The 26,572-nt window shown below is 36.8% G+C and overlaps 4 protein-coding genes across 10 annotated transcripts in view; 2 read left to right on the plus strand and 2 right to left on the minus strand.

The window, feature by feature from the left end:
* The window catches only part of LOC138402606 (uncharacterized), a 179,519-nt gene that overhangs the window by 131,786 nt on the left and 21,161 nt on the right, over window positions 1-26,572 (plus strand). The window lies entirely within an intron of this gene.
* LOC117983884 (UDP-glucose 4-epimerase-like) lies at window positions 207-14,305 on the minus strand. Of its 6 annotated transcripts, XM_034970514.2 has the most exons (9): window positions 14,151-14,290; window positions 10,198-10,242; window positions 5,858-5,992; window positions 5,639-5,759; window positions 4,666-4,779; window positions 4,055-4,234; window positions 3,223-3,336; window positions 2,658-2,829; window positions 207-2,339 (listed from the first exon to the last, which is right to left on the minus strand). In XM_034970514.2, the coding sequence occupies exons 3-9, from the start codon at window positions 5,983-5,985 to the stop codon at window positions 2,104-2,106; spliced, it is 1,065 nt and encodes a 354-aa protein (XP_034826405.1). In that variant the 5' UTR covers window positions 5,986-5,992; window positions 10,198-10,242; window positions 14,151-14,290; the 3' UTR covers window positions 207-2,103. The 6 variants fall into 6 exon arrangements, with proteins under 6 accessions (XP_034826405.1, XP_069355637.1, XP_069355640.1 ...); XM_069499536.1 differs by lacking the exon at window positions 10,198-10,242 and having other exon boundaries at window positions 14,151-14,305; XM_069499539.1 differs by lacking the exons at window positions 10,198-10,242; window positions 14,151-14,290 and adding an exon at window positions 7,507-7,597.
* On the minus strand, window positions 14,860-18,278 carry LOC117983958 (zinc finger protein 271-like). Its single transcript, XM_034970600.2, has 2 exons — window positions 18,101-18,278; window positions 14,860-17,481 (listed from the first exon to the last, which is right to left on the minus strand). Exons 1-2 carry the CDS (start codon window positions 18,172-18,174, stop codon window positions 15,312-15,314), a joined length of 2,244 nt encoding a protein of 747 aa, XP_034826491.2. The 5' UTR covers window positions 18,175-18,278; the 3' UTR covers window positions 14,860-15,311.
* RpS7 (ribosomal protein S7) lies at window positions 19,110-22,211 on the plus strand. Of its 2 annotated transcripts, none has more exons than XM_034970515.2 (5): window positions 19,110-19,262; window positions 19,620-19,781; window positions 20,445-20,629; window positions 21,176-21,323; window positions 22,095-22,211. In XM_034970515.2, the coding sequence occupies exons 2-5, from the start codon at window positions 19,620-19,622 to the stop codon at window positions 22,170-22,172; spliced, it is 573 nt and encodes a 190-aa protein (XP_034826406.1). In that variant the 5' UTR covers window positions 19,110-19,262; the 3' UTR covers window positions 22,173-22,211. The 2 variants fall into 2 exon arrangements, with proteins under 2 accessions (XP_034826406.1, XP_034826407.1); XM_034970516.2 differs by having other exon boundaries at window positions 19,245-19,387.

A 26,572-nucleotide genomic window follows, 5' to 3' on the forward strand; every position in this document is an offset into this window, starting at 1 on the left:
ATTATAAATGCGAAAGTGTGTCTGTTTGCCTGCTAGCCTTTTACTGCCCATCCGTTCAACCGATTTTGGTAGAGAGATAGCTCTGATCCCGGTGAAGGACAAATGTTACTTTTTATCCCAGAAAATCAAAGAGTTCTCACGAAACCTAAATCCACGCGGACGAAGTCGCGGGCATCATCCAATAGACCATAAATAAAACAATGACATATAAATAAACGATGTTTATTTCTATCACCGTAACAATTTGACTTATAATATACATATTCGAATTGTTTTCTATTACATATAAAAATAATAATAATAAATAGCACCACATAAATAGAATAATGGGGCTGATTCTCTTGTACACAATCTCTAAACTAAACTAAATTAACAGGTCTAAATCTAGTGCCATCCTTTTCCGCAAGCAACATTATGAAAGGGATAGCAATAGATTTAGGCGCGACATTTTAGTTTAGTTTAGAGATTGTGTACAATGGAATTAGCCACACTTATAACTTTAATAATAATTGAATAAAAACCTAAAATATAATAAAAAATTGGAATTTTTTGGTAGTAAAATGCATTTTTTGGAATGGCAATATTGTAAAAATACAATAATTATTTTGTTATTAGGCCTAATAAACTTGCTTTAATAGCCTTTGATAAATAATAACTTTCGGAGTGACTTTTTACATCTGGCACTCCACCAGTGCCATATTGTGAAATACTTTGAACTTCAATATGATGTAACTATATTATAACCCAAGTCGTTCGACGACAATAATTTAAAATTCAACAGTTGAATATACTTACAGTGAATTTACTAATAAAATAAAGTAATCACTGAATATCACTTAACTACTTTTTGGAAATTGCTTTGGTCGTGTATAGTAAATTACTAAAATACTTAGTACATAGTAAAATATAAAAAAATATGGCAACACAAAAATAATAGGAACAATGAAAGTAGCTTTTCATTAGATTGTTTGTAAAAAGTTTATAACATTTTTTGCTGTAAAAGGGATTTTTAATTTTCGAGTTATTTAAAATAATACAATTTTAATAAAATTATTACTTTGACAAAACCAAATTTAGTCGCTTCTATAAAATGTAACTCAGTTTTAAATGTCGATTTTAAATATCGACAGTGAACTGGCAACCGGTACAATCTAAATTTTACCAACTTTACTAGATGGCCTTTGAACTTTACAGGACGAAGGAAATAACTTGTTTCCTTCAGCTAAATAGTGATTGTATACAACTGCCAGTGTAGGTGGAGCCTCGCTAGGGTATGTGTGCTCTTTCAAATTTTTGTGGCACTGCGGAGTACGAAATAGCATAAAGTGAAATCGTTATAATTTTGAGATGAGAGGACATTTTGCCAGTACAGTCGATATTCAAAAAGACCCTTTGAAAAATAAAATATAAATACTAAAACTAGCGGGAGTTAACAATTTTTTTAAAACTACTTTGTAAATATAACTTTTTTAAACTAGAATTTGGTAACAAGACTATTTGGTAAAAAAAACCTATCCTGCGTTAATTTACAACATCCATCGTGCTACTAAGACTAAACAGTTGCCAGTAATCAACTTAACAAGTTGACTTTTTTTGTAACTTTACAGTAATTCTATAAACAGGTCGTAAAAAAGGTCGTATAAATAAATCTTATTAATACATTACCATTTCTAAATAGAATCTAGGAATAACATTTATGGTCTTGCATGGCTCGTTTTCAGAAAATTATTACAAATTACAATAATACTTATTAGCCTGTTTCTGAGCTACATTAATAAGGCTCTGTTCGATAGCTCCAAGTCGTGATAGTCACATGCTATATAATACGTTAATTCTTGCAAAACTAACTAGTATTTTAAACCAACTAAACATATTTAAAATTATTATCAAATCGATATTTGGTTTAGTTTTGGATGTTGAATAACAAAAATAGAATAATCAGCGTAATACGTTTATATGGCGAAGCGCGTGATAAGTGTAAACTTAAGGTTCATTTACTCCTAATACGACCACATGGTATCGGATAGAATTTAATAAAACTTAACAAGTTTTATTTATACAACCATAAAAATTTACAAACAAATTGCCTCCCATTATCAGGCATTAACTCTTCTGGAACCCCTCAGGATTAGCACTTTGCCACCGCCACGTGTCTTGGCACATGTCGTCTAGCGTCCTTGTCGCTCGCCAGCCAAGAAGCCGGTGCGAGAGCGAGACGTCTGCGTAGTTCGCCGCGATATCACCCGCCCGACGGCCTACTATTTTATATGGGATTTTGCGCCCGCTAGCCTTTTCGAATGCCTTTACCATTTGGAGCACGGAGTAGCCCGTGCCTGTACCTGGAGGTAATTTAAAAAAGAATACATGAGACACGCCAATCAGCAAGGCACTGACGAGAATATTTTCGGAGGACTGTTTTAAATATTGCTCTACTAGGTATCATAACAATTAATCTTAAGGATCGCCTTTCTGCAAACAACGAAACATTAGGTTTAACGTTTTTATGTCAAAATTCGAATAAAATCTTTTACACATTAAGCGGGTGTTCCGTGTATTCGGCAGCTTGATCGCCTTGACGTGTATGTAGTGTCCCTCACTCCCATGCTGTCCACTGCAACTGTCACTACCTGTCACCGCTCCTACGGAGTTTTTCTTACCTAAGTTAACAGCATGAAATCCGCTGAAGCCCGGTTGTTGGAATAGCTTGATCGCTTTGACGTGTCCGTCAGCGAGGTCTTGCACGTGTATGTAGTCCCTCACCCCCGTCCCGTCGGCTGTGGGATAGTCGTTGCCGAAAACCATCAGTTCCTTTAGACGACCTACCGCTACCTGAAATAATAAAAATTTATAGAATAGGAAAGTTACAGCTGATGTGAAGTGAAGCTCTGATAGCCTAGTGGTGACTTTCACGCACCTCTTACTTTTCAGAGTTAATTGCGTAAGTAATTAAGTATATTAGTATTAGTTTTAAGTAGTATGAGGAAACCTGAATGCCTGAGAGTTCTCCGTGATGTTCTCAAAGTTCTCAATCATTATTACAATCGCAATTGTAATTGGCTGAATTTATGGTAATCCTGTTGCGACAGTACATTGTAGCCAATGGTGAGCGAGTATCGACCAATCCGAGGTGATTTTGCGATCGTGATATTATAGCTGACACTCTACCGTAATCGAGCTGCAGAACTAGCCGCATTATTGACTTAAAAAAGAAGATAATCGAACCTGTGCTATGAACGGCATGAGATTGTTGGGCAGACCGGAGGGGTCCTCCCCAATGCGTCCGCTGCGGTGCGCGCCAACCGGGTTGAAATATCGGAGCGATATCACCATCCATTTCTGTAATCATAATATTTATATAAATAGCTCAAAATTGTAGACAAGTATACTAGGACACACAATCCAATTGGGTAGGTCCAATTTCGAGAAAAAGGTCAGCTGCGCAATCCAACTCGGTTGGGCAGCGTTCACGAAGCTTCTTCTTGTCTAAAATTCCTCAGTGCTTGAAGACCAAAGTCTTCGAACAATGCGTGTTGCCAGTGATGACATATGGATCCGAGACATGGTCGCTAACTATGGGCCTCATAAGAAAGCTCAGAGTCACTCAGCGGGCGATGGAGAGAGCTATGCTTGGAGTTTCTCTACGTGATCAAATCAGAAATGAGGAGATCCGTAGGAGAACAGGAGTAACCGACATAGCTCAACGGGTTGCGAAGCTGAAGTGGCAATGAGCAAGACACATAGGTCGAAACACCGGTAGACGTTGGGGTTTCAAGGTGGTAGAATAGCGCCGCACCCGAAGGCGCAGCGTTGGAAGACTAGGTGGACAGACGACATCAAACGAGTTGCAGAAAGCCGCTGGATTCAGGTAGCGCAACACCGTGGCGTGTGGAAGTCCCTACAAGAGACATATGGCCAGCAATGAACATCTATCGGTTGGTAATGATTTAAGAATACATAATTACGATTTTGCCGAATCAACTTCATCAATTGAAAAGTTCGCTTTTCCTTTTTCCTTTTGAGATACGGAACGTTAAAGACATGATCTATCACGTACCTGATCGCTCCTGCACAGATCCTTCATGATCTCTTCACAGAAGAACTTGGACCGGCCGTAAGGGCTCGCGATGCCCTGCCCGGTGGGGTGGCCTTCGTCTAAGGGCAGTTTCTCTGGCTCCCCGTACACGGTGCACGACGAGCTGTACACTAGCTTGTACACCCCGTGTTTGCGCATCGCCTTGGAGTAAACATTAAAATAGGACCATTTTACAAGTGTAAGTTCTTTTGTAGGTAATACTTCTTTTACATTTTTAAAAATCTGAATATTTCTTCAGTCTCAACACAAAAATTGAATGTCTAAATGGTGAAACGTTAACGTTTAACGGCATTCCGAACCAGTAGTAAATTAAAACTACCTGACTATTCATAAGTACTTGTAAAAAGTTTACATAAATAAAAAAACATTCTATTCTATTCTATTCTGAAAGTAACTTTCTTATGGAAACCAAACCAAAAGGATATAACTATAATGTGATGTGATCTCAATAATACTAATTTTTCAGTCGCCAAATATATATATTGAGGAATTTTAATATTATTTTTCTTTAATCAGTTTAGCTAAAGATTGAATAATAAATCAAACCTTAATGTAGTGGTTAAAGGTTTCACCTCAAAAAGTGTGCAGGTTCCAGCGATGTTGGCCTGGTAGTACTCCAGCGGCTTCTGCACCGACTCCCCCACCGCCTTCAGCGCGGCGAAGTGGATCACACAGTCTATGCTGTGCTGGAACAAACACATTATTTGCTCTTGACATATACAATAAAACACAGTAATTTATTGTATTGTATCTAAAACTTTTGCTCTTGAAATTTTTAAAAATAATACCTCATATTACAATCCTGTCATAAGAATGTGTCGCTCTTATAATGAATTTGTTAAGCTGGATGTAGATATAGATATTTTTGATCACAGATTTCCAATCTTTAGAAAATTAATTAAATTAATTTAGTAACATATTTCTACTTACATAATTAATTATTAGGCTATTATTTATTTTTATTGTTATTTACAATTTGCGTGCTTTTTAAACTTTGGTTATGCTGTGCAACCATTTAGGATTACAATAAGGACGAAACTTTGTATTATGGAATTAGGTTATAATTATTATTGTAATCTGTTTTGGATGCCAATAAATAAATAAATATAAATATTGTATTGTATTGTATTATATTGTAAATACACACGTGGCGGGCGCAGGCCGTGCCACGTACAAGGCGCGGACGAAGAACGGATACAAAATATCACGAATATTTTACGCTAGCTTATGCTCGCGAATTTGTCCGCGTGGACTACACAAATTTCAAACCCCTATTTCAGCCCGATCCGTCCAGTAGTTTGAGCTGTGCGTGGATAGAACAGTCAGTCAGTCAATCAGCTTTCCCTTTTATATATTTAGATGAAGCAGGTTATGCTGCAACGTGTGGCGTCCGTGCACATGATTAATGCATTTTAAATAAAATCTATCAATCAATTTTAAATACTATGGCAGTGGCCAACAAAAATCTGTCATGACCTTTAACAAAATCGTTGGATCAATTATCAATTATGGTTTCGAGGACGAAATAATTGATACAAAACTCACATTTTCGAAAATTCTATTCAGTCCCTCGCGATCTCTGATGTCGACGTCATAAAAGTGAATACTTCTGCCTGTCATCTCTTCTATCCTCTTCAGTGGCTCCGGTTTCTTTTCACCGTCAGCTCTGTAATCAAATCATTCACAAAAAAGGTACTAGTTGAGACCTAGTCCCTCAGTCACAGAAGATATAATAGTCTAATTGGTCACATGCAAGAGTTTTACCTATAAGCGTTGATGAGGTTGTCGATCACCACGACCTCGTGCGTGGTGTCTTCTCGCTCTAGCAGCGCCATGACAGTGTGTGAGCCGACGTACCCCGCGCCTCCCGTCACTAATATCGCCGGTGCCATGATTGTTCTGTAACAAGGAAGGGTTATTCCAGCTATTTTATAGATCGTTCAATACATTCTTTCCTTTATACGAGTACCTCGGTACAAACGCTACCATGACTAGCCGGTGCGTAGATTGATGTGACCGAAGACAATACCACCAGACCAAATAATATGTACACTAGACTAGCGTTTTTCAAAAAAGGAGGAGGTACTCAATTCGTTTTTTTAGTACTGTGTACTACTACTACTACTTACGTACTTTGCAGATTTAAATTCATAAAAAATTACAAACAAGTAGCTGATGTCCACGACTTCGTCCGTATGGTTTCAGATTGTTATAAGAATCCCGCGGAAACTCTTTGATTTCTCGAAATAAAAAGTAGGTAACTACTGTATTGTCTTGTTTGCGATTGAAAAACACTTCAGTCATACAACAAACATAATTTTACGTCAGCAAACTGTTTACAGTAACAGGTAACGTAATATTATGACCTATTTGTTTTAAGTGCACAATTACATGTAGGTACCTAGTATGTGTATACTACTGTTTTATCGTCCGAGTTTTACAGACAATATACAGTATAGTATAGTGTCGTGTGTATTGTTGTGTAATTCCATAACTCTACAGCCTAGGAGCTAGGACTTTTCCACATGGGATTAATGGAAAAGTGTCACGACCCTCAAAAACCGGCCAAGTGCGAGTTGGTCTCGTGCACCGAGGGTTCCGTACTACAGAAGAAGTAAAACGGCAAGAATCACTTTTGTTAACGAACCGCACAACTGACTTGGTTTGTAGAGACTTATATTAATATCAAAAAAACTATGATAGGGTTAGTTTTATTTTTTCTGTAAAATATACCTACATAATCTTCTATTGATTGACCATAATTATTTCAGATTTGTGGACTGGCAAACTTCAGAAAAATAGGGGGGGAGGAACGGTATTTTCTTCGACATTTTGCACGATACCTATGTGACGTTTTGTCGGTCTCAACGACAGACAATTACGCTCTACGAAACCGCTATCTCTTTCTAAAGGTCGATGTACAATATTTTCTATCGCGTACTGTAAGACCCGTGCGAAGCCGGGCTGCGGAATTGCGAAGTCTGTGTTTAGAAAACATTTTCAGTTTATGTCTTGAAAACACAACAAGCGTTTCATATAAATCTGGAGGAAAAATTTGTAATCTAAATTCTATTACAAGCGCTAGAGAGCTGAAAATTGCTTACCATGTTTTGCTTAGTATGTAATTTGTTGCATAATTTCATGGTTTAAACCATAAAATACACAGGAATTTACTGCTGTGGCCTGCACATTGTTGAGTTTAGAAACAATATTATGTAAGTACTAAGTAGTAGGTAGGTAAGTGTCTTTTGTAGGTAGGTAGAACTATATTAATTATTATTATTGTTTATTCTTTAACACGGTTTTTTAAAGTAGGTAGTTAGGTACGAGTTATAAATGCAATGTTTAATGTTTTAATAGCATTATTATAACTCGTTAATTAAATAACAGTCCAATAACACTTTGTTACTTACTTAATTAAAAATTTAGAGCGATAGCACTAGTTTCTTATCTTGACTCACCTACACCACGGTAATGTTGATACTAATACCGAGCCTACACTTTCAGCATTGTTACCTGCCTGGGTTGGTACTTACATGGAAATTATTTTCACTTTCAAGTAAATTTAATATCTATTTTATTGTTTTTTTTTTTTTTAAATATTAGCCATGTTAAATGACTAATATTCCCCTTTCCTCTCCAATTAGGCGCCAGGCTTGTGCTAGGAGTAGGTACGACAATAGTGCAACGGGCGGGGTTTGAACCGTCGACCTTTCGGTTTTCAGTCCACTCCTATACCGGTTGAACTATTGAGGCTCACAAATGCTCTGTCAACACATTAAGTTATGTAACGTCCCTGCGCGACTTATCATACTTAAATAGCACATAGATAATAGTATTAACACTTTAGTAGATAGGTATTTATTAATTCAAACAAAATGCATCAGCTTATATATTTCAAAATATTTTAATTCCTTTATACCTAGTACCTATGTATAAAAGAGCTTCAATATTCCATATCATGGATATTATTTTTTATTTCACTTTAAAGTCTTTTAAATTATTCAATAGATATCTATTTTATTGGGTTGATTTATTTTAAGTGCTCTGCCAATTTCTATTATCTTTTCAACAAGAAATTGTTGGTAACAACTACTAATGAAAGGAAGCTAGAAGCTGTGACAGCCTAGTTAAGACCCCGGGCACTCTTATATATCACATATCACTTGCTTTTACGGTGAAGGAAAACATTGTGAGGAAACCGCCATGCCTTAAGAGTTCTCCGTAATGTTCTCAAAGGTGTGTGAAGTCTGCAAATCCGTACTTGGCCAGCGTGGTAGACTATAGCCAAAACCCTTTACACTCTGAGAGGAGACTCGTGCTCTGTACTGATCCGGCGATGGGTTGATCATGATGATGATGATGATGATAAATGGAAGGATATAGATAGCTGCTATTGTTTCAAAAATATTTATAACTTTACAATAAAAAACAGGTAAGTAGGTATACCTATTTTGTTAACTTTATGATAGGTTGTAATTATATTAGTGTTGCAATCATTGATTAAAATACTTTACGAGTATGATAAAAATATATGGCTTCATTATTTTACTGCTTAGCTACCGTTTCATAGGTATCAAAACTCTAATTTTGCAATCGGCTTGCAGTATAGCCCTAATGTGGGTTATTGAAAAACTGCATTCTTATTGAATACCGGGTCACACTGGGTACAAATGTAACACTTTTTACCCGACTACGGCAAAGTCAAAAGGAAGGGTTATGATTTTAGCAGTCTATGTATGTATGTTTGTATCCACATTTTGTATCAGATTCTGTATGTTCCACCGTAGCGCCTAAACTACTAGGCCGATTTTGATGAATGAGGTGTCAATTGATTCATTGTTATGGTCCGAGTGACACATTTCATACGAAAAAAGTTGACCAGACAAAATGCTACACGTGAAAAATAAAATTTCATGACAAATTTTATCAGGAGAAACCGCGAAAAGAAAAGAAAATCTAAATTATTTTCGGACATGACCATTGACAAAATATTCCCTTTGGTGGCGTATATTTAGAAGATTGGATGGACCCCGCCAACGGATGGACATGGTGACCTTTTAGCAGTCGCGTAATAAGTCAATTGGTGCTAATAAGGTTTGTACGCAGTCTCTAAACTAAACTAAATTGACAGATCTAGACTAGCGCTATCCTTATCATGATGGTTCCCACAGAAAAGGATAATATCATGATTTTTAGATCTGTCATTAGTTTAGAGACAATTAATTATCTCGTTACTAGCTCCATTGTCGCTATATAGTGAACTAGCTTATGCTCGCGACTTCGCCCGCGTGGACTACACATATTTCAAATCCCTATTTCACCCCCTTGGGGCTTGAATTTTCAAAAATTCTTTCATAATAGCTATCTGCATGCCCAGCCCGATCCGTCCAGTAGTTTGAGATCAGTCAGCCAGTCAGTCACCTTTTATTTCTATAGATTTAAGATTCTGAAAAAGTAAGTCTAAAAATAAAAATAAAGGGCATAAATAGACCTAGTCCTAGTAAACATAGAGGATTAGTAAACCTAGTCTACTAATCCTCTTAATCATTTTTTTCGCAATGGACATTTAAAAGTGGCATTTACAAATATTGGTCTTCACTCTTCGCTGAAAGGTATGATGAAAGGAATGAATACTGACGTCATAACAGCTATTATAAATTGTAACAGCTAGGTATGGAAATAGATTACAACAGTACGAGTAAAGTTCACGATAAAAAGGCTGGTTGAAATTATTGATATTTTAAATATATATATGTAGTAAGTAGTAAAAGCATATTTTTTTTATCGAAGAGTAAAGAAAGTACTCACGTAGGTAGATTAAAAAAAATCAGTTTCTTTTCCCTACAATTGTTAGAAGTTAGCCTTTTAGTTCGTAGCCCAGATTAGTTGGTTAAAAGACAAAATTGGTAAGTTTAGAATACTTATAGCATGTACCTACGCCAATACGAAATCCTGCACTTAGTTACCTACCTACGGAACTTTGAATCAGCTTAGCTGTGTACCTACCTATCACATAACTAAAAAGGTATACAAGAATAAAATATAAAACTTAATTAAAAAGAAATGATAAAATTGTGCATGTATATATGTGGAATACTGACTTGTTAGGCGCGCGTCACTGCCAATGCCCGCCGGGTCACTGCCGCCTGCCGAGTTCAGAGTTATCAAAATGTATTACGAGGAGATTACATTATCACAGCTTGTATCAAAGTCGTCGAGTGCTACATTATAGTTCTGTCATTCGTGATACTAGCCCGACCTTTGTGATACATACTAGTATACCCTATTCTACCCGTGCGAATCGGGATTCGCACGGGTAGAATAGAATAGATTTCCATTCAAATAAACTTTTGACAATTAGTGCTTTTGAATCGTCGAAAAAATTTACCACTGGTTCAGAATGCCATTCCTACCGAGAAGAAACAGCAAGAAACTTGGCGGTGACTCTTTTCAAATGTTTCAATTTCAACAATATTATGCCATATTGAATAAGCAATTGCAACCCCCCCATGCTCCGCAAATTATTGGAGCTAGTCAAATCTACTTACGCTTTTTTATCATTTAAGCACATAATCGATTGTAAGTATAAGACGCTTTTTTTAAGAGTCTACTTTTAACAGATTTTTAAACTTGTGAATACGTAGGTCTTAAATATGACTTTCCGATTTTCTTGGTAGCCAAAATTCCACAGACAGGTTGTATTTTTGATCTGTGAGTTTATCTTATTCAAAGACTAGCCCGCGACTTCGTACGCGTGGATTTAGTTTTTAAAAATCCCGTGGGAACTCTTTGATTTTCCGGGATAAAAAGTAGCCTGTCCTTCCCCGGGATGCCAGCTATCCCTGAACCAAATTTCGTCAAAATCGGTGGAACGGCTGGGCCGTGAAATGCTAGCAGACAGACAGACAGACACACTTTCGCATTTATAATATTAGTATGGAAGTATGGATATATGCTCTGTTTTACCATAAAAATTTTAAACACAGTTTAGAAAACTTAGTCAATCTATCCATATCGCTGAAAACCAGATAAAAATCCCGTCAGTAGGTAGGTACTAGGTAGTTATTAAGATAAGCGTGTACAGGCAGACAAGCTCGGTGGAGTGATGAATATTAGCTTATGTTGATATGCGCTTGACCGATTGTTTCCTTGTTGTTGGAAGCGGCGGACAAACATCAAGTGCTTCTTTTCTATAGGTACATTTGCTATATTCTTTTTCGAAAGTACCTGCTATGCTAAGCTAGTTCATGTTTATTAATTGCAGATCAATGTAATAGATTAAATTGAAACTGGATTAGTTCTTTATAAATTGTTTTGATAACAATTTTTCGATAAGGCTTTATCTAAAAAATCTATTTACTTTTTAGTTAACCGAGGGAGAGGGCTGGCTATCTTTAACACAGATCTAAAAATCTAGCTAGGATAGCCAGTTCTTGATCTTGTACCATTTTCAATATTGTATAATATGCTTATGTCAACAAGCACGCAAATTTGTTCAAGATCAAATCGATGTATGTGTGTAACTAGATGATTGAAAAATAAACGTTTTATTTATTTATTTGAAAAAATTGTTTTCATTTTTTCAATTTAATTCAGTGTGTAGTGTGTACACACAATAAAAAATGCATAGCACCTATAATTGGCGTAACGAAAGCGAGCTTTAAGCTTGAACCTGCGCAGTGAGAGATTTATCAATCTATTTGTTGTTAAGTAAAGCGCGGTGGTGTGGGGGTCAATGCGGCCTCCCGATTAGTCTTTCTTGGCGCGCGAAATATAAAAATTATGACAGACAACAAAGTGATCCTATAAGGGTTCCGTTTTTCCTTTTGAGGTACGGAACCCTAAAAAATGTAAGTTTCTGGCGGAGGGAGTGAGGGCTGAGACCTACCCTTTCCCGTCCTCCTATCGAGGCGACACGTTTTTTAAATGTTTTACGGACCAATATCAATTTCAATATTTTAAAAATCATGTTTCTGGCAAAGGGAGTGAGGGGAGAGAGTGAGAGAGGGGATGACTTACGTCCCCCCTGTCGGTGCGGCACGTTTCAAAGTGTCCTCGTCCAAAAATAGCGAATTTGACAGTCCCCCAAATCATCAATTTTCTAAGTAAGTAGGCAAGTAAACTAAAAAATAAAATAGTTTTATGCTCAGCCCAAAAAGTTCTTTTCAAAGATACAGGAATCCCAAAAAGCCTATGAAAAAGCCTTTCAAACAGTTTTATTTGTTTAGGTGTATCAACTCAACACTGTAAGTACTATCCAATAGTTTCTCCTTTCACCAAAGGCTGCCAGGTGGAGATTGCTCTGAGCAATAAGGCCGCCTTTGCATACAATTGTTTTTAGTTACTTTGCTTTTGTCTTGTTTATTTCATGTTTTGTGTGCAATAAAGTCTTTCTATCTATCTAACATCATGACATTGTAATCATGCATTATTTTAATACACTGGACAGCAAATAAACCGGGCCACCCGCTACCTTGGAACTCTGATTTGATTTTCTCAAAAAGCATAAAACTTACAACTATCAAAATTGTTACCTGCAGAAAGTGCATTTCATGATGCTAAATGAATGGAAATTCATTGGAATTTATGTCTTTATTAAGGATTTTACAAAGAAGAATCATTTTCCAGCAGTGTTATTCGTTAGTAATCATGAAGTGAAAAAACAAATTAAAGCCAGAAACAAAGAAAAAATTCAAAAAAGTTTTTTGTCAGTATTCAGTATTCCCTCCCCTTGCTCGGATAACTGCCATCATCCTCGTATTCATCCACCTCACAAGCCTAACAATGAAATCTTGCGGAATTGCATTCCACTTCTCTTAAATTGCGATTTGCAGCTCTGGAAGCCTTGTTGGAGCAGGTACCCGGGCTTGAACCTGTTGTTTCAGCTCATCCCATAAGTGTTTTATCAGACACAACTCCAGGCTTCGAGCTGGCCAGTCAATTGTACGAAGGCCGGGTTACCACATGAGCAACGTGAGGCTGTGCATTATTATGCATCAACTGCATATTCTGCCCAATATATCCTGCGCAAGGTACCACATGATCTGCGAGGATTTCAGCAATGTAGCAATGTGGAGATGTCAATCCACATGTAGGGCCCGTCGGTTCGATGAAAACTAACGCCGTACATGCGGTTAACGAGATGCCGCCCCAGACCATTACAGATCCTCCTCCATATGCAAGTTTCCTCGATGCAACACTGAGAAACACTCCAGGGCGACGGTATTCTCTCTGACATTGATCACTTACATGAAGACTCACCCTGGTCTCATCAGTGAAGAGCACATTACCCCACTGACCTAACGTCCAGTCCCTATGCTCTCTAGCAAATTCAAGTCATGCTTGATGGTAGGCTACCATTAATGGTTGGCCTCTTGCAACTCTCTTTGATGTCAGGTTCCGTTCAACAAGTCTCCTGACGGTATCTAAACTTATGACCACTTCGCATTCATCACGCAGACTTTATTGGTCTTGATCTGTGTTGATGCGGCGATTTCGCAGAACACTAAGTTGGATATCAGATGACGGAATTCGTACATGGCCAGCTCAAAGTCCGGACGTGAATACGATAGAACACTTATGGGATGAGCTGAAACGTCGGGTTCGACCCAGGGTACCTGCTCGAACAAGGCTTCCAGACCTGTGTTCGCAATTGAAGAGGAGTGTAATGCAATCCCTCAAGATTTCATTGTCAGGATCGTGAGGTGGATGAATAAGATGCTGGCAGTTATCCGAGCAAGGGGAGGGAATACTGACCAAAAACTTTTTGAATTTTTTTTTGTTTCTGGCTTTAATTTTGTTTATCATTTCATGATTACCAACGATTACCACGGCGGGAAACGACTGTTCTTTGTAAAATCCTTAATAAACACTTACTTAATGGATTCATCCAATGAGTTTCTATTAATTTTAGTCATCATGAAACGTACTTTTTGTAAGTATAATTTTCATAGTTGTAAGTTTTATACTTGAGAGAATCGGATCAGAGTTCCAAGGTAGCGGGTCGCCCAGTTTATTTTGCTGTCCAGTGTAAGTCGGAGCCTTCAGCCTGTACCTGTGAAAAGTAATTCCAGGAGATTCGAACTGTATTCTTGACGTATTATTACTACAGACAGGCACGAAACACTGCATAATTAAAATTCATATGTATTTATATCAAAACCACAACATCTTTTTTTACGGCCGATATCTCACATCAAATCAAAATCAAATCCTATATGTTATTGGTCTGTGATCAAAATGAAGCAGAAAGCCACAGACACAGAACACTCTTACCCACCTACCGGAGTACGAAGCACCAAAGAGTATGTATGTAATCACTACGTTAGACCCAAAGAAGTTAGAAGTACTAGGTACCAGTATTCCTATGTCCACGTAGTGATTATATTCTCTTTGCCTATGTCGATGGTTAGACCCTTTCATACAAAACCGGAAATGTGCCTGGAATGCATGCTTCAATACCAACATTATAACACGAACAGAAAGACAGTACTGCCAACATAACCAAACAAGTAGCTCGTAGCTCTACTCCACTCTAGGTACTCGCCGCGCTGGTGAGTACAAAGAGTATTATAATATATAGGGTGAGTATCTTGGAGCCATCCATGAGCGCACTCTGACTTAAGACTTAAAACGAGACATAGCTATAAATCTGTCTCGTTTTAAGTCTGAGCAAACTCAAAGTGAAGTGCGCTCTATAGATCTTAGCCTAAGTTTCTTCCTTACTTTTTTTCTTTGAAATTCAATAGGTTTAAAATAAAATAAACAGAGAAAATTGTTTTTATTTATAATTATAAGACTTCATTCAGTAACTAAAGACTTACCTACTCAAGGTACTTATCACGTAAGGTATAAATACAGCTTTCAAATAAACATAATTTGTACATATATTGCACCCGGCTTTACTCATGTGTAAGTCGATGTTTTGCAGAGTCGTTTCAAACCCATCCGGGGCCCCTTTTTAGGGTTCTGTACCTCAAAAGGAAAAACGGAACCCTTATAGGATCACTTTGTTGTCTGTCTGTCTGTCAAGAAACCCTATAGGGTACTTACTTCCCGTTGACCTAGAATCACGAAATTTGGCAGGTAGGTAGGTAATTATATTAATAATTCCCGAGACAAACTGACAGAGAAACACACAACAAAGTGAAAGTGATAAGGGTTTCAGCGGGTGTTTTTAGTGTTCCGTACCTCAAAAGGAAAACTCAGATAGGTACTAAAACGTGTGAGTCCTCATATGCATTCTTATATTGATTTTCTTTGTAAATTGTTTTGGACAAATGTCGCAACAGTAAAGTTCCATCCTAGTGTGAATCAGCATATGCTTCTTTAAAGATGCGTTTATTGTAAACTCATTATGACAAACATTGCAACAATAAGGTTTCTTGCCATCGTGAGCCATCATAATGTGTGTTCTAACATCGCTTTTCCTTGAAAATTTACTTTGACACATGTCACAAGTGTAAGGTTTTGCCCCAGTATGAGTTGTCATATGCCTCTTTAAACCAGAATTCGACGCAAATTTATAATGACAAATATTGCAAAGATAAGGTTTCTCGCCAGTGTGCGTCCTGGTGTGGAGTTCTACACCTTTTTTAGAAGAACTTTTAAAGTCACAAAGCTGACACGAATACGGTTTCTCTCCAGTGTGAGTCCGTATATGATACAGTAAAGTATGATTGTTTGTTGTTTTATACTGACAATAGTTACAGCAAAAAGGTTTCTCTCTTTCATGCACACACTTAATGTGATTCTTTAAACCGGACTTAGATGAACTCTTATAACCACACATTTCACAAGAATGAGGTTTCTCCCCAGTGTGAACCATCATGTGAGTCTTTAGTCCATATTTTTGCACGAATCTTGCTGGACAATGTTGACAAGCAATTGGCTTGTGTTTTGTATGTACACTCATATGGCTTCTTAAGGAACTTGAGCTTGAGCATTTATATTCACAAAGCTTACAGCAATAGGGTTTTTCACCAGTATGAATCCTTGTATGAATTTTGAGTCCACTTATTGTTGTACATCGTAAGTCACAATATTTACAAGGATATAGTTTTTCGCCAGTGTGAACACGCATGTGTATAACCAAAGAACTGTTTCTCGAAAATTTTGAATGACAATGCTGACACGAGTAAGCTTTCTCCCCAGTGTGAGTACGCATGTGCAAAAATAAACCAGCGTTACTCGAAAATTTATAGGAACAAATCTTACATGAGTATGGTTTCTCTCCAGTATGTTTCCTTAAGTGTGTAGTCAAGGACCATTTCTTTATACATTTATATTCACAATAATCACAAGAAAAGGGTTTGACCCCAGTGTGAATTCTCTTGTGCCTGTTTAAAGTAGATTTCGTTTTTAATTGAGCCTGGCACACATCGCAATGGTAACGTTTTTCAACATTGTGACATTGCATGTGCTTGATTATAGAACTGCTACTTCCAGTTTTTAAATCACATAGCTCACATGCATAGGGTTTCTCACCAGTGTGTGTCCTCTTATGAGTGACCAAATTCGATTGGTGTGCAAACTTTTTATCACAAATATTACAAGTAAAAGATTTTTCACCAGTGTGCATCCTCAAGTGCGATCTTAAGGACCCCTTATCCACACATTTGTATTGACAGTGCGCACAGGAATATGGCTTTTCCCCAGTGTGAGCTCTCATGATATGATAAACTAAACTACTTCTAATTTTACTAGTCCTTTGACAAATATCACAAACAAACAGATTTCTTTTACTATTCCTGCTAATAAATTGAAATGCTAGATTTTTGTTTTCATTACAATCTTTTAATGCAGTTACATTTTTTAGTTCCTCTTTATCACTATGTGCAGTTGAGGGAGTTTCCAAACTATTACCTTTTTTGTCCCTTTCTTGTAATTCCAGCATCTCTGTCCTTGGACTTGAATTTAGTGCAGATAGTGTATCTTTTCTGTCACTATTTTTTATTTCTAAACAATTGTCATATACCTCATTCTTTAGCACATCAAAGTTTGCGTCGTAGATATTATCAAACTGTAGTTCCATAACTTCCTGATCTAAAGGTTCCCGTTTAAAAAGTGTATCACTATCCATAGCAAAAATAGCCTCATCTGATTGTTCATTTTTTATTTTAATAATGTCTGGTGCTCCATGTGCAATGTCTATTTCTGCCTGTTTGTGTTCATCTGTTGGTTTCTGATTTTCACCAGTCGATTCTGTATCATTTATCACAAAAGGAATAGCTTCAAGTCGAATTTTCTTCAACCCACTCCTTGTTTCACAGAAGTCATCGGTCAGGAAATGCTGTGAGCAAACTACGGCGCCACGTGGCAAAGGTGATCCTTGTTTACCGACAGCTTGGAGCCAGGCCGCGCGGACGCCGGGTGTGGTGGGAAACCTGTAACGGTCATAGTGTAGAAAATATGAGTACAGTATGCATTATTCATTTTTATATTCAACTACATATAATTATGATATAGATTCAAATTAATTTTTTCAAAAAAAACGCTATCAATGACAATAATCAAATACTTAAAATAAAGTAAAGGTCCATGTCAATACTTAATATTATAAATGCAAAAGTGTATCAGATCTGTATGCTTGGTTTTCACAGCCCATTATCAGTGTAACCGATTTTGACAAAATTTAACAGAGGTAGTTGGCATCCTGGGAACCGACATTTTTAATTTTTAACGCTGAAAGAGTTCCATCTGGATTAAAAAAACTTAAATTCACGTGGTCACGTCTTAAAGTCACGGCCCACGGGTATCATCTAGTTACCTAATAATAGTTGACCCACAGGCTTCACAAGAGTGGGCTTTCCTATTCCAAAAATTATGAATGTAGGTACATAAAGGTACATTATTACAATACATATTGTTACATATACGCACAGTTTTACAATGTATCAGTTGCGCAACGCATGCAACGTGATTTTAAATCACAGATTTACCAAAGTTCTTACTCACAGTAACATGATGCATGCAACTTGCAATTGTAACATATTATAATGGTACCTGTGAAAAGTAATTCCAGAAGAATCGGACTGTGTTCTTGACGTATTACTACAGACGGGCACGAAACACTGCATTTAAAAAATTGATTGGTATTTAATAAACTGAAAATATCCTAATATTCTAAATTAAATAACAAAAACAATCTCATTTTTTTTTAAGGCCCTGGATAACAGTCCTTTAAGGCCTAAACAATCTCAAAAGCCGTAGAACCACAGAAAATACCAAGTACTAGTACCACTACACTACACGTATTTTTATATTATCTATGAGTAGTACATCTAAGTTCTTTTTTTTTAATTTATTTTACGGCCCTGGATAACAGTCTTTTAAGGCCTTCCAAGTTCTTTGCCAAACACAGACCAAACACTGTAGTCTATGTCACTACGTATCATTCATGTACATTTGCAAAGTCTTGACAATTGTGCATTGTAAGGTCTACATCTCCTGAGGATGCTCCGGTGTCGTACACGAAAACACATCAGCTCGAAACTTCAGTCTAGTGCTGACGTTACTAAAATGGTGGTCACGCGAATTAGCAATTTGCGTGACTTATAGCATAACGTTAGAAGTTTGCTCAGACTAAGTATCAAGAGACTTGTCAGACGCGTATACCCGAAAGGGACAAAACAACAAAAGAAATAATACTCACGTATGAAAGGTTATGTTTCATAATTTGCGTTCGCTACAACTTTTACACAGCAATGCACCATAAATGGCTTCTACACACCTTCAATACTAAATTTAAAACAGAAAACTAAATAAAAACTCGTAATATTCGCAATAAATTACTAACACAGTGGTTTTTTGGGCACAAACAAAACCAACAAAAAAAAGCTAAACTATGACAAAGACAAAAAACTGTGTTTATGTCTCTATCACTCTTCAGAGCTTTTCTGTACACCTAGCTTGCTTTAACAAGGTATTATTATTTTAATGTCAAGTCTCCTTCATACTTAGTCTGAGGAAGTTTGCCATTTTGTGTAGGGTCAGTCTGGATTTATACTTCATCCATATCTAAGTGTAGGGTCTTACAGTCTAGAACCCAGAGCTGTAAAACCACTTTAAAAAAGTGCTATTAGACATTTGCATGACAATTTGACATTTCATTTTCTACTTTTGGCTATCATTTTGCTGTCTCTTTTGCTCCCGCTCAGTGTTCAAGGTGGTTATTTTTACGAATGTTTTTGGAAAAAATATTGAATTTAATGTTTCGGTTGCTAAATATTACCTCCGCAACGTAAATCAATTACCAGACAATTATATATTTGTCATAAATATTTTTTAAGGGTAAAGATCACCATGATATTTTTCGGTGACAAATTCTAATACTCCGTGTCCAACATTATTTTTATTGATAAAAGTGTGCAAAATGAGTAGTTTCCGTTAATTTGGTGAAAATTGTGTATAAAGTGTTATGGTTTTCAGTGTTTTAGTTATAAATACTTGGTTATGAAAAGGAGAAAAGTGGTTGGATTCCAACCTATTACGATCAAGTTATAAAAATTGAGTGTGTTCGCAGATGAGTACGAAGATTATCAAAGCGAGCGCTGTGGAGCCTGACCCCTTCGAGACGTCGATCTCGCAGGCGTTGGTGGAGTTGGAGACGAACTCCGACCTGAAGGCTCAACTGAGGGAGTTGTATATAACAAAGGCTAAAGAAATTGAACTCCACAATAAAAAAGTAAGGTTTAAGTATGTACTAGAGCTCAGTATAATGCGTTTTGTATAGATTATTTAGCAAAACTGAAGTATTTAAAACCTAGTCATAATTTGATACTTACCAATACAAAGGTTGAAGTACAGAATGTTTGATAAATCAAGTGTCCAAATGAAAATCCAATAATGAAGTTTATTTTGCTCTATGTAGTTTGTTTACATAGTAAAGGTGTTAATATAAAAGTTAGATTAAATGAATAGACATGCTTCCTGCTGAAAATATGCTCCCTTTCCAGTTTAGGATAAGTGATTTATCACCATTCACCAATCTAACTATATAAAAGGAAAAGGTGACAAGTTCTAATCCATGATCTAGTCAAAGTTGAGATACCTACATAATATTATGAACAAACTTCACCATTTTGTAATTTTGCAATGCAAGTATAGAATGCGACAGATCGAGATGTCAATTGGGGTGGGGACGTTCCGCACACCTGCACGCTTAAATCGTTTAAGAGTTAACATTTTTATATCACTAGGCAACAAATTAAATATTTTGATACACATAGCATGACTACTTTTTAAATAACTAGCAGTTCTAGGTAATCTGCACAAAACTAATCTTTCGAGATTTCTAGTATTCAAGTTATCAAGGATGAATCCTTAATTTTATTATATGAATTTCCAGTCAATCATCATCTATGTGCCGATGCCAAAGCTGAAGGCGTTCCAGAAGATCCAAATCAGACTGGTCCGTGAGCTGGAGAAGAAGTTTAGCGGCAAGCACGTAGTGTTCATCGGAGACCGCAAGATCCTGCCCAAGCCCAGCCACAAGACGCGCGTCGCCAACAAACAGAAAAGGCCCAGATCTAGGTACACTTTGGTTTTACTTCTATGACTGTACTTTTATAAGATAGGTCTATGTACCTGTGCAGAAATCTTATTTCAATGCAAACGCGACCCTGGCAGAGTAAACTAGATAGAGGATCCTGAATCGACGATATGTCAAATATTAGGTTATGGTGACGTAAAATCAAAGAAAAAATAGGGCTACTTTACGGCTATCTGTGTCAAGTACATTTGACGCCTGCCAGTGACGTCGAAGCATCGACGTTTTGTTAGAAGTTCCTCTGTTGTGAACTGTGATGCAGGGCTAACTTAACAGAGTTATACATTTTACACAATTAAATATCAATTGCTTTAATGGTAATGGAAAACGTCGTAAAGAAACTATCACATCCTAAGAGTTCTCCATAATGCTCTTAAAGGTGTGTGAAGTCTGCCAATCCGTAGCGGGTATCCGTGGCGGACATTGGCCTAAACCCTTCTTATTCTGAGAGGACACCCATGCTCAGTAGTGGGCCAGCGATGGGTTAATCATGGTGATGGGATGATGATAATTTTTTTTCTCTTTTCTAGAACATTGACATCAGTGTATGATGCTATTCTGGAGGACCTGGTATTCCCTGCAGAGATAGTCGGCAAGCGCATCAGGGTGAAACTGGACGGCTCACAGCTCATCAAAGTGCACCTTGACAAGAACCAACAGACAACTATTGAACACAAGGTAGTAATAAATAATAAGTTTTAAAGGTGCTTAAGCACAGATCATATCAATGGGATTTGACAGCTCAAAATTAAATTTAAAACCGTCGAAACTGTGTCTGACCTTTTCATATTACATTAGTCGGAAGAGGATGCGAATACTCTAAAATTTAGTTGTGCTCAGAATCAGTATGCCCGCGACTTCCCCGTGGGATTAGGTTTTTAAAAATCCCTTGGGAACTCTTTGATTTTCCGGGATAAAAAGTAGCCTATGTCACTCTCCAGGTCTTTATCTATACCCACATCAATTTGTTGCACCGTTGCGACGTGATTGAAGGACAAACCAATAAACCAACAAATAAACACACTTACATATATAATAAGGGTACTGATGTTATGATATTACTTACCTCTATGGCCAGTACACGTTGTACAAGATTTTACGTCTCACCAAACCAAACGCGTTACAGTAAACTGGATCTTAACTGCCTTGTTTTAAAGCTCAAGTTTGTCTACACTTCTACAGCCAGCGCTCCAAGCGGAAACATTGCGAAATTAAAATCAGTGGCATTAAATATTTGACTTCAATTCAAGGCTGTTTAGGTCCATTTTACTGTAACGCGGAAGTATTTCGACTCTCGAATTTGGTTTGGTTTGGTGAGACGTAAAATCTTGTACTACGGGTACTGTTCGCTTATGATCCTGTCGGGATACACTAGACGTGGTGCTAGCTAAGGGTAATAATAATTATTAGCTTACTGTTGACTAATTCCTAGTTTTGGTTTGTTTACAGGTGGACACCTTCCAATCAGTGTACAAGAAGTTAACGGGGCGCGAAGTCACCTTTGAGTTCCCCGAACCCTACTTGTAAAATTAGACTATGACTTTACAATAAAACAAAAACCGTAAATATGTTTGTTTGATTTATTGATAGGCAACTGAGGGTGAAAGATGTGATATAGTCTAGTGGTTAGGACGTACGCCTTAGTTAAGGTTTTAAATTAGTTAGTAGTTTTAAATTTACAATACTATCAATTTTGGAAGGTTAGCACGATATATGACACGGTCGCTTTTTTGTGGCTATTCAAACTTTGTCGGTTTATCATTGTATTGCGCATCTTATAGGTTTTTGATTATATCTCTATAATTTATCTGTGTATTGGGCTATATTTTTGCAGATGGATAAATGAGCTGACGCACTAATTATTGGTAAAAATTTTAATTAGCCAACTCATAAAAAACTCGACCAATTAAATGTCTAAAAATATCGTGTCCTGTCGTAGTAATTTTCTTCATAATTCAATAAATACTTAAAATACTCCAATGAAACTTGATAAGATACTGTGGGCCGTTATAAGGGACAAATCAACGGTATAAGTTTATCTTTAGAGGTCATATTTAAAGTACTAGGACCTAATAACGTTATTTTTTTTTTAATTATAAAAACTGAACGGTAATTTTTTTTAAAATTCTGTTTTTACAAACATTACGCACAAATTCATAGCAATATGTGTAAAAAAAATCACGTCTATACGTTTAACCGTTTAAGAGATATAAGAAATGGTTAAACGTCATCCCAGCAAAAAACTGCAGGCCGATTGCCGTAAACTGACATGTGACATCTCAATAGAAATATCCTTAAGAATCGTGATCGTTACAGTTGATAAATTTGCTATCGCGGACGACTAATGCACTATATCGCAATTGGTCATTATCGACATTTTGATGACGTATTGGTAGCACGGACCTATTTATAACCCGACTAAATCGAATATCTATGGTAATCACTTGGTAATCTAGCAATTTAGATGGACATAACAGTCTCCTAAATTTGGCTACGTTACTTATTACAAATAAGTAGTTAGTCTGTGGTACCTAACTATTTAGAACCCCAGACCACAGAGTACAATTTTTGTTGTTTTTCCTTAGTTTACCCGTTTGTTTTTTGTGATTAATTCTGCAACTTTGCTTGCTCCTCGGACTCCGGAGACTTAGTTTTTCTCACTGAACTTATACGCAAATGCCTGGGCACTGATTTGCCTAAGTATTGGGACCCTTATTGACGGACTGTGGCTGCTTCGAGAAGTTGTTGTGTGACGAGGTGTGGTAGAAGTTAGAACTCGTAAGTTAACAAACGTTATCATTCAATACAAGTAAAGGCTCTCATGCGGGTTTCCTCACGATCTTCCTTTTCCTTCACAGCTAAGCAAGTGATATTTAGTTGTTACAATGGTATTAAACTCCGAAAAGTTAGAGGTGTTTTAACAGCGTTTCATAAAGTAGGTACCTATTATACAAATTGAGTCCATTGCTACTGGTGGTTATGACTTCATAGTAAGTACCTCCACACTACAAGTGCTTTCTCGAGTATGTTTCCTTATGTATCTAGAGCTGCCTAAAACGTTGCTCTTCATATGAAAGTTTGGATGTTTCTTACTCCTTCGCACCACAAATATTTAAAGAAACAATTTGGATTAGCTAAATTAGTAACAAAGATACCATATACACTGATTCTAAAGTCTTCGCAGACAACGTCATACCTAAACAGAAGCTGGTAGTGCCTAGTGGTATAGATTAAGCAACACAGTCAGTGGTCACTTACTCAGTTATCATAATTTTTTTTCAGGCAAAGGTGATACAGTGCTGCATTCATTTCTTCATCCTGACAAAGATATGGATTGGGATATGTTGTGAACTCGAGCTCTTGGACCCCGTGCAGAGACAAATAAAATAATGAACGGTGCCAGATTAGATTTATAAGAAGCAGATGGTGATATAATTAAAATGTCAGAATCTAATCTACTTTAATAAAAGAAAACATAAAAAATTATCAAACTGTTGTTTTATTTGCCTAAATAATTTAAATTCCAAAGTAATTTCCAAAGCTAAATCAATTAAATCAGAAAATGATTCGACTTTTGGACATTACTTTGGGGAATAATTTTAGAAGAAGTCCCCCGAAGAGCCTAGTGGTTAGGATGTCCACCTCTGAATAATTGAAGGTTGGGGGTTCAATCCTAGGTACGCATCTCTAAGAGTTATGTCCGTTTTAAACAATTAATTATACTTAACTTGATTTAGCGGTGAAGGAAACATCATGAGGAAATCTGCATGCCTGAGAGTTCTCCATATTGTTCTCAAAGGAGTCAAAGGTATACTATTATGGTCAGCCTGTCGCTGGCTCACTATAGAGTACGGGTCTCTTGAGTGTGAGAAGAGTTTTGGCCATAGTCTACCATGCTGGCCAAATGCGGATTGGTAGACTTCACACACCTTTGATAACATTTTGGAGAACTCTCAGGCATGCAGGTTTCCACACGATGTTTTACATCACCGTTAAAGCAATGATATTTAATTATTTACTTAAAATGCACATAACTCCAAGAAGTTATAGGTGTGTGAAAAAGTATTCTGTGATTCTCATTTCTCAGTGTTAGTATACCTCTATATTTAATGTACTCTGTGCATCAAACCTACTAATGAAAGAGTCATCACATATTCTTTTAAAAGTACTTATGAGACTTATATTAATCTAAAAATGCTTTTATACTATTATACTAGCTTCTAAAATTAATAATTGATTTCTTATTTAGCAGAAGAATTACTATAGCCTTTTTAAATCCCTTTAATAACTTTATTTTAATTAATATGAGTAGTAAAACGATTTGCGGATAGCTTATGTCACTGATAAAAACACCCCTCGAGTTGATTCAATGAAAACCTCATTTGACGTAACATTTGTCGAGATTCTTATATGACATCAAACTTCAAAACGCGTCCGCAATAGCATTTTTCATACAATAAATTTTATCGATAGTGTAAATGAACTGTCAAAACATTTTTTTGTCCACATCTATCCTTTGTGGACTGTCTCAATGAACCGTGATAGGAAAACCATATTTTGACATTGATGCTGTCATTAAATGATAGATGCAGTCGATTCGCAATCGGCCTGCTGAATATCTTCGAAGTGTTATGACGCACAAATTTAATTTTAGCACGCACATTTACTTCTTAAAACGCACTAATTCATGGACCTATTTTTTTTCTCGTACGTCCATTGGGAAAAAAATGTGTAGCTGGGATGACGTATTCCTGGCAAAACGCGTTTTTTTCGAATATCTACTTATTGGTTGGACGCACAAACTTTCACGCACAATTACACGACGTTACGCACTAAAAATCTATCCAACTCAAATCCAGAAATTCGACATTATTTTGCTGGGATTACGCACACATAGAACTTTGGCCAAAACCCTTCTCATTCTGAGAGACCCGTGCTCTGTAGTGAGCCAGTGATGGGTTGATCATGAACTGAGGGTAGTGGTTTTCTTTGATGCCTACCAAACGCAACTCATACAGGTAATTAATTACCCTGACAGGATCTCATGTACTGCTTATATTTAGCTTTAAGAGGACTCAGTTCAGTGCTTTCTTCATACAAACGTAGGAGGGAAATTACAACAATATTCGTTATTGTGCGCACAAAACTAAGATTTATATCGATTTATCTCGTGATTATCTAGGTTTATTGATATATAAAACATTGAAAAAAATATTGAATTAAAAGTACGAGGCTCAAAAGATTCCTATTTTAACACTAAATTAATGACAACTTTGGATGTAAATAAATAAGATTAGGGATATGAAAATTCTAAATAAATTTATCATTAGACGTAGTTTATTTATTCACTACTTGAAATAACTTTACTTTGCAAACATAAATTCAGCAGTTTTTTCTCAAAAATACTTTTCCTAAACCCTTTTCGCGCGCTTGATTTCAGTGAAAATCATCGTGCCTCTCAACTTTCTCATACAATGTCAAGTGAAAAGCAAATATGTTGCCCACGTGCGCTGCCAATTTCGGTCGAGCGTCCTGCGTCACCTTAAGCACCCACCATCAATTAATGTAAATGTACATGAAAGCAAATAAATAAATCTTTACGAAAGTCGAAATACTGTGAGCTGGTGCGTAAAGTAGAAAAATCGGTCAAGTGCGAGTCGGACTCGCACACGAAGGATTCCGTACCATAGAACAACAAATAACTTCGATCTTCATGGCAGCTATTTCGATTTGTAATAGTGGCAATAGATATACATATTGTGGAATTTCAACTCTATTACGGTTCACGAGATACATCACAGCTTGCTAAAAAGACAGGCGGAGGGATGGACACTGGAGAGTGAAGGCTTATTATAGGTCCTGTTAGCATCGGTTACGGAATCCTAAAAACAAATCTCAGCTTCGTATTTTGATGGATCCTTATAAAT

Source organism: Maniola hyperantus, chromosome 7 (assembly GCF_902806685.2).
Source record: "Maniola hyperantus chromosome 7, iAphHyp1.2, whole genome shotgun sequence".
Taxonomy (NCBI): domain Eukaryota; kingdom Metazoa; phylum Arthropoda; class Insecta; order Lepidoptera; family Nymphalidae; genus Maniola; species Maniola hyperantus.